The following is a 16716-nucleotide window of genomic DNA, read 5'->3' as shown; positions in this document are numbered from 1 at the left end:
CTAGGAACTTTGCTCATGCTGTACTACTTGCTACTGCTTGTGCTTATGCATTCTGTTTCCTAAACATCCTTCATGCCCTCGATCACCTGCCACACACATTGCTGTTCATGCCCCTTGTTTTTGTCACAGTAAGTGTTATGTTTTAGTTTTTTTTCAAAGCCATGCCATCGTGCTGTTTTTGTAGATAGTTCATTATTATTCATGCCATCGAGCAAGTGTTTTTGTTTCATGTTTATATTTTGTAGTTTAGTATTCGTACCTCCTAGTGAGCACCCTTTGTTTGCTTTTTTAGTGCGTAAATATGTTAAACATGTACTTACACTCATGTCTCGCTCGTGCAAAATTAATCCAAGTCATATTCCTGACACCGCCATCCTAGTCACTGCTGTTGTGTCCTTGAGCAAGGCACTTTACCCACCTGCTCCCAGTGCCACCCACACTGGTTTAAATGTAAAGCGTTTAGAGTCATTACAGAAAAAGCACTATTTAAATATAATTCACTTCACTTCACTAATAAGGCTGTAACATAACGAAATGTGGAAAAAGTGAAGTGCTGTGAATAATTTCCGGGTGCAATGTAACAGCTGAGTTTGATAACGTTAGTGGAAAGATACTTTTTGAAGAATTGAGTAAAATAGGAACAAGCGATTAAAAATGGATGGATGGATGGATAAAGGTGTCACTTACAATTAGTAGCTTATTGTTTAGTCAAGTGTGAAAAACAACAGGTACTCCTGTAAAGGTCCTAACTCAGTCACTTGTTTAATATCAGGGATTGCTTCTTCCTGTCTGTGTTGAATAATCTCTCTGCATTATACAGTAAGTTAATATAGCAAGTGTGAAACACCCACATAACACTGTAGAATAACAGCATATACCATGGGATCTAATTATGTGCATTACAGTTATTATTAACACAGGACAAATTAGTATTAAAAATTAATAAACAGGCCTGGTTGACAGTTGATGACAATACATGAGGAACATGAGTGACATTTTCAATCAATAAAGTTAACCTTATTTTTGTACTTATAATACAGTTATATTTGTATTCATTTACCGTTGATACCGTATTTTTCGGATTATAAATCGCTCCGGAGTATACGTCGCACCAGCCGAAAATGCATAATAAAGAAGGAAAAAAACATATATACGTCGCACTGGAGTATGTGTCGCATTTTTGGGGGACATTTATTTGATAAAATCCAACACCAAGAATAGACATTTGAAAGGCAATTTTAAATAAATAAAGAATAGTGAACAACAGGCTGAATAAGTGTACGTTATATGATGCATAAATAACCAACTGAGAAGGTGCCTGATATTTTAACGTAACATATTATGGTAAGAGTCATTCAAATAACTATAACATATAGAACATGCTATACATTTACCAAACAATCTGTCACTCCTAATCGATAAATCCCATGAAATCTTCTTCCTCGATGTCGCTTTTAAACAACTCTTCCAAACTCCAAAGGTATGCACCGCTTCCTCTTGTCGTTTTCTGCTGCATATTTCACTACGTCCAGCTTGTAATCTGCAGTACGTGATTTCTTTTTCGGTCAAAATTTTGTTCAGCCCTTCTCAGTTTTTATAAGTTACCGCCAACGTTGAAATGGTCCATTTTAATAGCTACGGCAGTAGCATATAGCAATTAGCATTCCATGACCCACAATGCACTTCTGCCATGACCCTCCCCCGCGGAATTCTTATTTGTTGACGTGTGTGTGACGATTGCTGACATTTTCTTCGTCTCTTCCGCGAATGAGATAAATAATATTATTTGATATTTTACGGTAATGTGTTAATAATTTCACTCACAAGTCGCTCCGGAGTATATGTCGCACCCCTGGCCAAACTATGAAAAAAAATGTGGCTTATAGTCTGAAAAATACGGTAATAGTTTTTGTTGAAATTTCAATGTGTTATACTCTTGTTTTAATTCATTATTTAACAGTTATTTCTGACAGTAATACATTCATCCATTTTCTACCGCTTTGTCCTTTTTGGGGTTGTGGGGGGTGCTGGTGCCTATCTCAGCTGCATTTCTGGCTGAAGGCAAGGGTACAGCCTGGACAAGTCGCCACCTCATCGCAGGGCATTCACACTCACATTCACAAACTAGGGCCAATTTAGTGTTGCCAATCAACCTACCCCCAGGTGCATGTTTTTGGAGGTGGGAGGAAGCTTGAGTATCCGGAGGGAACCCACGCAACATGCAAACTCCACACAGAAAGATCCATAGCCCGGGATTGAATACATCAACATCTCTGAACAATGTCCATGTGATTTTATAAATGTTTGTTGCGGGATTAATCAATGCATAATAATCGCATTGATTCCTTCAGGAGAGTTCCCTCATTTAAAAACTATAATCATTGAATACCACTTAATTGTGTTTGTTATTGCTGAGATGAAGTGTGTTGACACCTACAGGGTGAGGAGACAATCCTGCAGTTTAACTCTGGAACTCTGACCCTGACCCGAAGGCCAAAGCCCACCCCAGAGCCTCTTACCTATCCAATCCTGGAATGGGAAGATATTAAATTCGAGGATGTCATCGGAGAGGGCAACTTTGGACAGGTATGCAAAATCGCTTCCTTAGTAGCCAATCTTTACTACTCATGTGGTTAAACACGCTTCACTGCCAGGTGATCAAAGCCATGATCAAGAAGGACGGAAACAAGATGAGCGCGGCCATAAAAATGCTGAAAGGTGAAGTGTGTTCCATGTGCTGATGCAGCGTTTCTTGCATTCCTTCAAGCACTGTGTCTGCTTTTTATCTTTCTGCAGAGTTTGCCTCAGAGAATGACCACCGGGACTTTGCTGGGGAACTGGAGGTGTTGTGTAAACTAGGCCAGCATCCCAACATCATCAACCTGATTGGTGCCTGTGAGAACAGAGGTGAGAGACTGACACCTAGTGGACTTTCTTTAAAAGGCATACAAATAAATGAGGATGAAGGTTCACTCTGTGGGGCCATTTTTTTCCCCTCTAAGGCAGGGGTGTCAAACTCAAATACAGAGTGGGCCAAAATTGCGTGTGAATGCTGAAATCCATCCATCCATCCATTTTCTACCGCTTATTCCCTTTTGGGGTCGCGGGGGGCGCTGGCGCCTATCTCAGCTACAATCTGGGTACACCCTGGACAAGTTGCCACCTCATCGCAGGGCCAACACAGATAGACATACAACATTCACACTCACATTCACACTCTAGGGCCAATTTAGTGTTGCCAATCAACCTATCCCCAGGTGCATGTCTTTGGAAGTGGGAGGAAGCCGGAGTACCCGGAGGGAACCCACGCATTCAAGGGGGAGAACATGCAAACTCCACACAGAAAGATCCCAAGCCTGGATTTGAACCCAGGACTGCAGGAACTTCTTATTGTGAGGCAGACGCACTAACCCCTCTGCCACCGTGAAGCCGAATGCTGAAATGTGCAAGCCAAAATTGAAATCCTAACGTTTGTAAGCTTACAGATAACAAGTACTAAGTTACATGAAAATGTACGCCTGCAGGATTAGCTCTGAATGTGCAAAATTTGCGAAAAAACATTTGCATGCTGGTGTTGGCACAATCAGCTAGCATGAAACTATCATTAGCAAGAAGCATTTATTCTTTGGAACGGTGGGAATCAATTGACAAATCTGTAAGTAGTAACACTTTTTTAACACAAAATAATTGTTATTGAAAAGTGGGAAATCCGGGAAAAGTGGGAAGTTTTGGGAATACTAAAACAGCACAATTGCCCGGGGTGAGCTGAATGGGTTGGTGTTAACATTTTTCAAATCGGTCGAGAAATGTTAAAGTAGCAACACAGTATTGTTGATAATGCATCATTTGATAAAGTGAGTCTGTTCCAAACACTCCCAAGTGAAATATTTGTGTGCAAGTTTTTCCACGCTAGAACGCTTAGAATGCGTCCAATCCAAATAAACTTTGGTCTCTTGGATTTTTACATCATCAGTGTTTGAACAGACTTCTGAGGGAAAGACTTGTTTATCTAAACCATAAGGTTTCTTTGACCCTCTTCTGAGCGTGCAATACCCATTTCCTTTCTACATACAGGTGTTTTGATCATGACTGTTTGATTACAGGCGAGAACACATTTCTTACATTTTTAAGATGATTGTAAAGTCACAATAAAATGTCTGTCTTCCCCAGGTTACCTGTACATAGCCATAGAATACGCTCCCTACGGTAACCTTCTGGATTTCTTGCGAAAGAGTCGCGTCTTAGAGACAGATCCTGCATTCGCCAAGGAACACGGCACGGCCTCAACGCTCACCTCCCAGCAGTTACTGCAGTTTGCCGTGGACGTGGCGACTGGGATGCATTACCTCAGTGACAAACAGGTAAGACGGTGCATGGAATGCACTTAGGAACTGTCAAAGTAGTAAAACAGATGTCTATAGGAGGGGTGTCCTGAAATAGTCAACTATTTGATGATTTGATTCAGAGGAGTATGATTTCACTATCATTCTCGCAGTCGAATGATGGGTGAGGAATAATTTTGAGTTCATTTCTCGGATTAGAATTCAGTGTATTGTCATAAATACAGACTGAGCAGAATCATATGGGCTGGGCCTGGGTCTGGACTCGCGGTCTTTAGTGTGCAGTATTTGACAACTGAAAGGCACAGTTTGCAATTTGTTGAAACTAAAATATACAAGAACCCCACCAACAGATATCATGTTACCGTATTTTCCGGACTGTAAGGAGCACTTAAAATATTTTTTTTTTCTCAAAACTTGACAGTGCGCCCTATAACTCGGTCCGCCTAATGTAAAGAATAAGTTTGGTTGAGCTTACCCACCTCGAAGCTATTTTATTTGGGACACGATGTAATGATAAGTGAAGGCGAGTAGATGGCAGTCAAACATAATAGATACGTGTAGACTGCAATATGATGTCAATATGACTCAAGTAAACCACACCAACATTTTAGATGTTCCATTGAAAATATAGAACATTTAACATTGAAAAAAAAAAAAAAAAGAAAATATAGAACATTACACACGGCGCTAACAAATATATCAAAATGTTTTAGTACGACTTTGGTAAGCTATGAAGCCTCACCACTTGGTGGATTGTCGGCACATTAAACATACAAATATTATGGTGTGTGTATAAGGTAAGACATATTATCTGGTGTTTTGTTTACCTTGTGGTACATGCTGGTCTGTATTTGGGGTCTGCATAAATCCTGAAAAAGTGCACGTGTCCGCAATGACGCCATAGTCGATAAGCTTCTTATTTTTCTCTATTTTCTTGTTATGTGACATTCATCCTCCGCTGTTGCCATTTCTAATATAAAGTAGTGTAAAGTTCTTACTTATATCTGTCAGTGAACTCGCCATGAAAGCGCTAAAACATACCGGTGAGGTGAGTTTACATTATTCACCCAAGTAACTTTAGTTATTTGAGTTTCGGTCAGACGGTTTTTCACGGGACACATTCCCTGAGTTGTTGTTTCTAGATGAAGAGATACTGCTCCGCTATTGATTTAAGTAAAGTCTGAATGTCATTAAATCACTTAGGTCCATCTTTTGACACTTCTTCCACTCCCGTCATTGCACGATAAACCGCTAAAATAAAGAAGTAGTAGACCATAAAGAAGTGTTTTCAATTTAGAAAAAAATAAAAAATAATGACTCCTTTAATGCACCCTATAATTCGGTGCACCTAATATGTGAAAGAAATTATTAAAAAAATAGACCATTCATCAGTAATGCGCCCTATGGTCTGGAAAATACGGTACTAGTAATGGTTTACAAAGTAAATGTTCATATAAAAGAGATGTTCGAGAACAAATTTATTTAAAAATTAATGCTATGTTTATCATATTATTGTTGAACCCGCGATCAAAATCATACACTTTTCCAAAGATTACATAATGTTATCACATTTGTATTAGTGGGGTGCAGCTACAGCAGCATGGTTCAACCAAGAAGAGTTTGGGTTTCATTTGCTTGCACGAGCAGCCACCTACCTGCTAAAAACAGGCATCAGAAAGGACATGGGTATTTGCATATGTGCAAACAAATATTAGGGAACATGGGGTTGCTGCGATGAGTAATTTATCGCTTGTTCGACTATTCGGATAACACACACTCGAGCATATTTTATTATTTTAAGGAAAATAGTTGAAATTGTTGTTTGACTAAAAGGGAGGTGACGGCAAACGAACACCAGGTGGCAGTATGTCCAAAGATTTATTATATATAGTAAATATAGACATAAATCTGTAGTACTAATAATAATAATAATAATAATACTAATACTGCTAATGAATAAACCAAGGAAATGAAGTCTGACCAAAACTCAAGTGTGTATGGTGTAAGGCTATGTGTGTAGATTAGCTGAAGGATGTCTTACTCCATCTTTCTACTTTGACTTCTCCAATATTAATTGAACAAATTGCAAATGATTCAGCAACACAGTTCTTCAAAATACTGTGTAATTATGCCGTTAAAGCAGACGACATTTAGCTGTGTGTGTATACTTCCTAAAAACCTGTGACGTCTTGCGTACACGTCATCATTACACAACTTTTTCAACAAGAAACTCCCGGGAAATTTAAAATTGCAATTTAGTAAACTAAAAAGGCCGTATTGGCATGTGTTGCAATGTTAATATTTCATCATTGATGTATAAACTATCAGACAGCGTGGTGGGTAGTAGTGGGTTTCAGTAGGCCTTTAATAATACTGATCAATTTGAATGTATTATCATCCATTAAGTTTATTTAATTGTATTTTTTAGAAAAAATTGTTTAAGCCAGTCAAAAAATATCTATAGTTTAAATGAGGATTTTTTTATTTCAGGCAAATTGATGCACTTCAAAGCTTTGCTGTTGCAGATTAAACAACAATGTTAATAAAGTTATTCTTTGGTGTAAATTGGGCTGCACGGTGGCACACAATATGAAGGTCCTGGGTTCAATCCTGGGCTCTGAATCTTTCTGTGTGGAGTTTGCATGTTCTCCCCGTGACTGCGTGGGTTCCGTCCGGGTACTCCGGCTTCCTCCCACCTCCAAAAACATGCACCTGGGGATAGGTTGATTGGCAACACTAGTGTGTGAATGTGAGTGTGAATGTTGTCTGTCTATCTGGGTTTGCCCTGTAATGAGGTGGCGACTTGTCCAGGGTGTAAACTGCCTTCCGCCAGAATGCAGCTGAGATAGGCTCCAGCACCCCCCGCAACCTGTGAAAGGGAAAAGCGGTAAAAAATGGATGGATGGATTGGTTTAGGTTTATTTTGTCTTATTTTCGTTGTATTTAATGTTAACAAGAGTACAAAGTTATGCAGAGGTGTACTTATTACAATTTTATAAACATGTATACCATTTATAATTGCTGTAGAGCGTGGGGGCGTGGAATGTGTCCTTCTTCCGAGGGATGTTGTAACAGAAAAAAAACTAAGAAGCATCGGGCTGAGGCATTCTTACAGAAACACAAACAGTCCTAATTAGATTAAATGTGTGCTCATGTTTTATTAATCAACCTCCTTGATACCAAATCTCCATTCTTCTTCACTGATTTCAAATCAGTTTATTCACAGAGATCTGGCTGCCCGGAACGTTCTTGTCGGCGACAATCTTGTGGCGAAGATAGCAGACTTCGGTCTATCTCGTGGTGAGGAGGTTTATGTTAAGAAGACAATGGTAAGTAGTGACTTTTTTTCATACGTCAGTATATTTTTAGTCGGCTGGTGAAAAATGTTGGATTTTTTGATTTATTAGTAGCAACTGTACTTGCTGAATATCGGTTGACCACCTTTGTCATAAGTTAACTTGACAGGTCTGATATTGTGTGTTGCATCCAGGGTAGGTTGCCTGTTCGCTGGATGGCCATTGAGTCTCTGAACTACAGCGTGTATACAACCAAGAGTGATGTGTGAGTAACGTTTTCAGCTCTCTTTTAAAAGCAGACAATAATGGAAGACTTAAAGGCCTACTGAAATGAGATGTTCTTATTTAAACGGGGATAGCAGGTCCATTCTATGTGTCAAAGTTGATCATTTTGCGATATTGCCATATTTTTGCTGAAAGGATTTAGTAGAGAACATCGAACTTTTGGTCACTAATAAAAAAGCCTTCCCTTTACCGGAAGTAGCAGATGATGTGCGCGTGACGTCACGGGTTGTACGGCTTCTCACATCCTCACATTGTTTATTATCGTAGCCTCCAGTAGCAAGAGCTATTCGGACCGAGAAAGCGACAATTTCCCCATTAATTTGAGCGAGGATGAAAGATTTGTGGATGAGGAAATTTAGAGTGAAAGACTAGAAGAAAAAAAAAGGCAATTGCAGTGGGAGCGATTCAAATGTTTTTAGACACATTTACTAGGATAATTATGGACAATCCCTTATCTGCCTATTGTGTTGCTAGTGTTTTAGTGAGATTAAATAGTACCTGAAAGTCGGAGGGGTGTGGACAGGTCTGTTGACCGGGAGTGTCTCGGAGGGAAGTCACGCAGCTGCAGGAGGATGCTCGCTCCGCTGATGTGTCCGGTAAGACCCGACTTAATACCACAATTTTATCACCGTTTGACATGTGGTCGGGATCTATGTTCGCTTGACCACTCTGTTCCATAGTAAAGCTTCAACTTAGGGAATTTTAAACAAGGAAACGCCGGCTGTTTGTGTGGCTGAAGGCTAAAGCTTCCCACCTCCATCTTTCTACTTTGACTTCTCCACTATTAATTGAACACATTGCAAAAGATTCAGCAACACAGATGTCGAGAATACCGTATAATTATGCGATTAAAGCAGACTCCTTATAGATTGGATCGGGCTGGAAAATAATGTCCGCTACAAGCCGAGATGTCAAACGCACGCGTCATCATACCGCGACATTTTCAACAAGACACTTCGCGGGAAATTTAAAATTGCTATTTAGTAAACTAAAAAGGCCGTATTGGCATGTGTTGCAATGTTAATATTTCATCATTGATATATAAACTATCAGACTGCGTGGTGTGTAGTAGTGGGTTTCAGTAGGCCTTTAAAGATGTAATTTTGTGATAGACCCAGATTTGTGTATGTCTGTAGAATTCATTTTTAAGGTTCGGTATTAGAAACACAACTTGGGTGTATCACTGGTATGTTCAAACTCGTTTGAAGTTCAAAATCAACACAAAAGTGTTCCTGAAGTATTTTAGAAACTTTATTGTAATGACTTCCAGTATTCAAGCCCCTTAGGAGCTTTAAACTTTGCCCACCACAGAAAACGGCTGCCAAGACAAAACAACAAATCATCCCCCCGCCACCAGTGGGGCGATAGTAGCGTGTTGTGTTGCTGATAAGCCAAACCAGGAAGTCTTGGGTACAACTTAGCACACAAACCGCTACGTCGGAACGTCAACTGAAGACTATTTATATGCAAGGAAAAACAAATCAGAGGACTGTCGGACAGCTAACGGAAGAAAGCAGCCTGTAGAGTCAGATGGACTTATTGAGTAAGCAGAAGCAGTGTTTGAGAGCCATGATAAAGACAAGGCCACATTATTAGTACCTTCATGAGATATACTGGGATTATTCCATATAGAATTTAGGCCTAATTGATTGATTGATTGATACTTTTATTGGTAGATTCCACAGTTCAGTACATATTCCGTACAGTTGACCACTAAATGGTAACACCCGAATAAGTTTTTCAACTTGTTTTAAGTCGGGGTCCATGTTAATAAATTCATGGTACAAATATACACTATCAGCATAATACAGTCATTACACAAGTTAATCATCATAGTATGTACATTGAATTATTTACATTATTTACAATCCGGGGGGTGGGATGAGGAGCTTTGGTTGATATCAGTACTTCAGTCATCAAAATTGCATCAACAGAGAAATGGACATTGAAACAGTGTAGGTCTTACTTAGTAGGATATGAAAAGCCAGCAGAGAACATAGTGAGTTCAGATAGCATAAGAACAAGTATATACATTAGAAGTACATTTGAGTTGTTTATAATCCGGGGAGATGGGATGTGAATGGAGGAGGGTATTAGTAAAGTGTTGAAGTTGCCTGGAGGTGTTGTTTTAGAGCGGTTTTGAAGGCATATAGAGATGCACTTACTTTTACACCTGTTGGGAGTGCATTCCACATTGATGTGGCATAGAAAGAGAATGAGTTCAAACCTTTGTTAGATCGGAATCTGGGTTTAACGTCGTTTGTGGAGCTCCCCCTGGTGTTGTGGTTATGGCGGTCATTTACGTTAAGGAAGTAGTTTGACATGTACTTCGGTATCAGGGAGGTGTAGCGGATTTTATAGACTAGGCTCAGTGCAAGTTGTTTTACTCTGTCCTCCACCATGAGCCAGCCCACTTTGGAGAAGTGGGTTGGATTGAGGTGTGATCTGGGGTGGAGGTCTAAAAGTAACCGGACTAGCTTATTCTGGGATGTTTGGAGTCTAGATTTGACCTGGTCAAATAAACCTGGTCCGATACTACATTTTTCTGTATGATGTACTGTCCCACAATTTATTACCCATAAACAATAATATTGTCAAACCTAATTAAGCATTAGAATAATAATAATAGTAATAACCATTTTTGAAGTTTGAATTACCATTGCAAATTGTAAGGTTGAGAAAGTTTAGTTATCCAAGATAACTAAAATAAATAAAAAAAATAATGCACTTAAATAAATATTAAACATTTGAAGTGCAGTTTTTTGGAAACACAGAGCAAAGTGTTTTGTTTTACTATCTTTTTTTTTGCCATCACTTTCCAACAAATTGGGCATCAATGCTCGTTCGTCCCTGTTGATGGATTCATTTAAGTCACTCATTTAAAGTCAAAATAGTTCAGTTGGCTTTGCAATCATCTTTTTTCCTCCGAATTTTTGTTACCTGGCGGCATTTCCCATTCGTAAGTCGTGACTAGCGAGGATCTGTCCGTGCATCATCTGTGTGTGTAAGGGACAAAAATTGTGGCTGGCTGACTAAATAAATCACTCTGTTAATTTATTTCTGCTGTTAAATCAACGCGCTTAGATGTGCAGAGCGATGAGTGAACCTTCTTGTACCCTGATTGATGTCGAGAGACGAAGAAATTTCTGCGGACGCAGAATAATAATTATTTTTTTTTTAAATAAGAATTGTAGTTTGCATGCAGCAAAACCTGAACACAAAACACATATCTTGCTGTAAACTAAAACAAGTTTAACAAATAATTTATATGTAAACATTTGTTCTTAGGTGGTCTTTTGGAATTCTCCTATGGGAAATTGTAAGCTTAGGTAAGTAAACTATTTACTGTGACTTAGCTTCGTCAAATTGTCTTCGACCTTACTCTGTTGTGTATTGTCGTACCCTATTGTGAACCACAGAGGAGGATGTACAGTAACTGACTTGTTTTTGTGTGTGTCAGGTGGCACACCGTACTGCGGGATGACGTGTGCAGAGCTCTATGAAAAGTTGCCACAAGGCTACAGGATGGAGAAGCCCAAAAACTGTGATGATGAAGTGTAAGCTGCGTTTTTATACCCTGTCATTGATTCCGCTATTACGAATGAATGAGCAAACTTGGTCCCTCTCTATGCAGTTACGAGCTCATGAGACAGTGCTGGAGGGATCGACCCTATGAAAGACCCCCTTTCTCCCAAATCTCAGTGCAGCTCAATAGGATGCAGGAGGCCAGGAAGGTAATGTCATCCATTATGACTTTTTCATCAATAGCACCTATTTCCACTCCTGTAGAAAACACTTTAAAACAATACTTAAGTAAAAGTTTCTAACCAGAAAATGACTTTTGGTAGAAGTTATAGAATATTACTTGAAAAAAAGTATTAAGTACCTTACATTTGTTGTATTTAAGTATCAAAACAAAGTGTGTATTATACACTTATACCAATACTATTATGGTACCATAGTTACCGGTATGTTTGCTTTAATATTATTCTTCCATGAGTCTGTAATAAACACTTTTCTACGAGCAAGTATGATATGTAGGATTATTTCTATGTATGTCCCAAAAAGCAAGTATGAAGTAAGAAAATTATGTGATGAATACCAGAAATCAAAAACATTCCATCCTAAAATCCAAACTGCCACTGTAAGGGTTTCAATAGACCAGAGGTTTTATCTGGCCCGCGGGATGAGTTCGCTAAATATAAAAATGAGCCAAAATGTTTTAATGAAATAAACTGCTGTTTTAAATGTGTCCACTAGATGTCAGAATAGCAATTCTGTGTATCTTTGTAGATGATGCTATATATCAGTGGTCCCCAACCACTGGGCCGCAAAATAATTGTTTTTGAATTTTTATTATTTTTTAATTTTTGTTTTAATTTCTTTCTTTCTTTCTTTCTTTCTTTCTTTTTTTCTTTCTTTCTTTCTTTCTTTCTTTCTTTGTTTTTTGTTTATTTATTTTATTAAATCAACTTAAAAAAAACACAAGATACACTTACAATTAGTGTACCAACCCAAAAACATAAAAAACACAAAATACACTTACAATTAATGCACCAACCCAAAAAAAACCTACATTTTTCATGACAAACCCCCCCCCCCCAATTATCAAGCGTTGACCGGTCCGCAGCTACAAACAGGTTGGGGACCACTGCTATATACGTAAAAAAAATAAAATAAACCACATGATGTAAGTGTACCAGTGGAGGAAAATGAGAAAAATACATAAATAACATTGTGTAATTTGATTTTAATTTAAAAAATTACATATATTTTGATAGATTGATAATTCACACCAATGAGTTGACTAGTGAACATTGTCACATCATTTATTCAGAAAGTATAAATAGCAACAAAAATGATAGAACACTATTAACCGCCACATGTAAGTGTAAAACAAAAAAACAACCAGAACTACTGGGCTCTACCGAGGATGTCGTTGTGGTTTGTGCAGCCCTTTGAGACACTTGTGATTTAGGGCTATATAAATAAACATTGGTTTATAGATTGATTTTTATATATTCAGAATGTTCTTGTTCTATTTTTAAACAAAGAAAACAATCTGAAGTTGTCTTTATTTTTGAGTTATCGTGCCGTGATTTTACCAGTCCGGCGCACTTTGGAGTATATTTTTCTCCGTGTGGCTCCCGATCTAAAATGAGTTTGACACACCTCCAAAAGACTCAATGTTTATTGAATCCAAGACGGATAAACAGGCAAAATTGCAAAACTGAATGTATTAGAAATACATTAAACCAACTAAGAACGGATAAATAAAAAATCTAAAGTTAAAAAAAATGTGTTAACTCAATTTTGTAACACATTGATTGCACAATTTGATGTTCTGATACTAAAATTGCAATTGTGTCTAAATATGGGGATTTTTAATTAAGTAAATTTTAGTTATGCAGGCAAGTAATAACCTGTGATTAATCATGGTTTATTGTTAATCATGCCTAATTTGAACAAGTAATTAATTGTGTTTGAAAAAATAACAATTTGATAGCACTAGTAAAGATTATACTTTAAAAGACTAACAGAGTATTTGTACAGTGGGGCAAAAAAGTATTTAGTCAGCCACCGATTGTGCAAGTTATCCCACTTAAAATGATGACAGAGGTCTGTAATTTTCATCATACATGGCCCCATTCATTCTTTCCTTAACACGGATCAATCGTCCTGCCCCCTTAGCAGAAAAACAGCCCCAAAGCATGATGTTTCCACCCCCATGCTTCACAGTAGGTGTGGTGTTCTTGGGATGCAACTCAGTATTCTTCTTCCTCCAAACACGAGGAGTTGAGTTTATACCAAAAATTTTGGTTTCATCTGACCACATTCTGTCTCTCACAGTTGAAGTGTACCTATGATGAAAATTACAGACCTCTGTCATCATTTTAAGTGGGAGAACTTGCACAATCGGTGGCTGACTAAATACTTTTTTGCCCCACTGTACTTAGTTACTTAACAACTCTGCCTACTTAGACTCAGCCTATAATACGCACACTTTGACGAGTACTTCCATCTTCCAGGCCTATGTGAACATGGCCCTCTTTGAGAACTTCACCTACGCTGGAATCGATGCTACTGCGGAGGAGGCCTGACTACCAGCCCCCCCAGGCCCTGGCACGCCACGAAACCTCAAGAAGAAGCCCAAAAGGTCGTCCCCACGTTACTGCCACCTGCCCGCTGCTCACCGCAGAGACAGGAGGCCCAGACGCTCGCTCAAAACCACTCAGTTATAGACGGAGGACTGTGAAAGGACACAATGTGGATGCACCTGTGGGTTGGAGGCGATCACTACCAAGAGTCACATCATTGAGCCTCTTCTCGTTGCAGAGGTGACACTTTTGAGAGCCAAAGAGAAAATGGCACATCTGGAGTATTATGGCATGCTGAAACACTACAGGGTCTGAGGGGTGTTGGACTTTATTATCTCTGTAATCCAAATGGAGGAGTGTGTGTTATTGTTGTTTTTTTATCTTTGAACGGACTTAGAGTGAATCACAAACATTTAAGTCCCCAAACAGGTGGAAACTCATGAAAATGTAGCACTTATCACCGTCTGTGTATTATCACTGCCATGTGAACTACTGTATATAGTTTTTTTAAGACCTACAATATCCTGAATGTAATTTGCCTAATAGTACAGAAACACTAATGTGTAAAAATGTGAGATTTTTTTTTCTTTTGGTTTTGGATTATTTTTTTTTTAACCACACTGGAAAAAAAACTGTGATAATGGAACAAGAAATATTGGCTTTCCAGAATGCTGGGGACGGGTAAAGTGGTGCATAGTGCTTCTTATCCTCACAGCCAGGAGAGTCTGGATTTTCTCTGAACACTTTTGCTTTCTTTTAGATCCTGAAAATGAGACTCAAAATTGTCTGTTGTGAGTTGTTTCCTCTTTATGTTTACTTTGTGAATGACTGGCAACTATTAGTCCAGGGTGTTTGCCGCCTTTTGCCAGCTGGGATAGGCAACACCTTGCCTGCAACCCTAAAAAGGAGTATAGCAGTACAGAAACTTGGCAAGTTAAATTACCTTGCTTATCTCAGATTTGACTACATATTATCTAAAATAAGCAAACTGGTCTAAAAAAATATGTACATATGCAGTTTGGGCCTGAATAAAACACATGCAAACTTGATCTATTAAGCTGATCAAGTTAGCTTGTGTCTCTTAAATGAGCAAACAAGAGCTCAAGCCAGCGTTTGTTTTCATGTATATGCAAAATATATGCTGATTATTAGATCACCCGCACCATGACGAGATGCAAATATAATCACTTAGTACTTGCAATGTGATTTATTAAAACTGTTTTGTGACCGCTGTTTTGCGCCTCTATTTAACAAGTTTAAAATGCATTTACAATCTGGCACAGTTACGCACAAACGGCCCTGAGAAAGGAAGCGAAAGCACTGCTGAGACAGACGATGGAGAAATAATCTATTCAGCCATATTATTTTATGATCCATAGCTGATTGAAACAAATTCAACTGATTTGTTTTAGTATCTGCTGCCGTTTTGGACTTTTTTGGAGTTATTTTTTTTCATGTAGGAGATTTACTTTTAAAATATCAGCTCACCTCTGGGTCATTAAACATGCGTGGTAGTGAAGCCAGCATCTGTTCTCAATGGATACTCGGCGCCATTTAGCCTTTCTCTGAGAAAAATGCCAATGCTTGCTGTTGTTTTCAGCTGTATGAACCGTCCAAATCGCGAAAAGAAAAATGTTACTTCAAAGTTCCTCGAGAGGTAATCAAGAAGGGCGGAAGAGTGCTAGATTTTAGTAAACCAGGACGCTAAAAGTGGCTCTCAGACGTAGCACTCAAGTCCAAGAGAGCAGAGTCGAAGAACGCACAAGTTTGCGGTGATCACTTCAATAAAGTTTTGTTTGATATACTTTACTCATTTAACATTTCCCATTGAAGTTATTCTTTGTATTTTATCTTTAACAAACAGAAAACAAAAAGTCATGGTCAATGATACTTTGTCAGGAAATGTACTTCAATGCCTCCCCTCTTGCAATGTATCTCTTGTATGCAAAAGCATCTTGCAACATGCATTTTTATATATTAAGGTCAAGAAGTCCACCCCTCCCTTCAGCGTGCTAAAAACAGGTTCTGTTGTCTTTTCACACTTGTACAGTATATCGGCCAGAATAGCCGGTGTGTGCTGCATATTCAATGTGTATAACAAAACGACACAGGTTCGATCATTGGATTTAATAATGTCATAAATGTGGAAGGAAACGGCCGTCTCCATGGTTATAGCTGATAGCACATTCAAAAACCTGATGTAAAAAGGTACTGTAGGTCTGCACCACTTTCCACTTATTATCAATCATAAACACAGTCTTAGCAGATCATTTGCAACACTCTCAATAAAAGTACACATCATTCTATAATTTGCACACGCGTGTTATATGGATATTAGAAGATCAGGCCCTTTGTTTGTTACTATTATATTATATTTGACAAACATGAGTATTTCAGATATTGGTTCTTTGACGGGATTTCAGTATTTGCAGAGCACCCCCAGTACTTTGAGTCCAAAATTTTTTGTTAGTGTTTGTATTGCATAGGACAATGTGTAATTTGTATTTTTGGCTTCGTCTCCCACGAATTATATCTTTTAACCTATGCAGACTTTAACCCTTTGTTTGCCGCTTGTAGGATAACAAGATTTTTAAAACTATTTGCTTATGTACCATTACAACCAATACTTGCCAACCTTCAGACCTCCGAATTTGGGAGATGGGGGTAGCGGGGTTGTATATTGTAGCGTCCCGT

General features: G+C 38.5%; 1 protein-coding gene across 2 annotated transcripts in view; it reads left to right on the top strand.

Moving 5' to 3' along the window:
* The window catches only part of tie1 (tyrosine kinase with immunoglobulin-like and EGF-like domains 1), a 66758-nt gene extending 51504 nt beyond the window's left edge, over positions 1-15254 (top strand). For both annotated transcript variants that reach the window (XM_061883653.1, XM_061883654.1), the window contains 10 exons: positions 2440-2586; positions 2655-2718; positions 2797-2907; positions 4171-4361; positions 7559-7672; positions 7834-7904; positions 11213-11253; positions 11385-11481; positions 11559-11658; positions 13954-15254. In XM_061883653.1, coding sequence (XP_061739637.1) covers positions 2440-2586; positions 2655-2718; positions 2797-2907; positions 4171-4361; positions 7559-7672; positions 7834-7904; positions 11213-11253; positions 11385-11481; positions 11559-11658; positions 13954-14025 — 1008 coding nt within the window. In that variant the 3' untranslated portion in view covers positions 14026-15254. The remainder of the gene's footprint in view (positions 1-2439; positions 2587-2654; positions 2719-2796; positions 2908-4170; positions 4362-7558; positions 7673-7833; positions 7905-11212; positions 11254-11384; positions 11482-11558; positions 11659-13953) is intronic.
* The last annotated feature ends 1462 nt before the right edge of the window (positions 15255-16716 follow it).

This window comes from Nerophis ophidion, linkage group LG22 (genome assembly GCF_033978795.1).
Source record: "Nerophis ophidion isolate RoL-2023_Sa linkage group LG22, RoL_Noph_v1.0, whole genome shotgun sequence".
NCBI lineage: Eukaryota > Metazoa > Chordata > Actinopteri > Syngnathiformes > Syngnathidae > Nerophis > Nerophis ophidion.
Note: the sequence above shows the minus strand (reverse complement) of the source record. Positions and strands in the feature narration are given on the sequence as shown.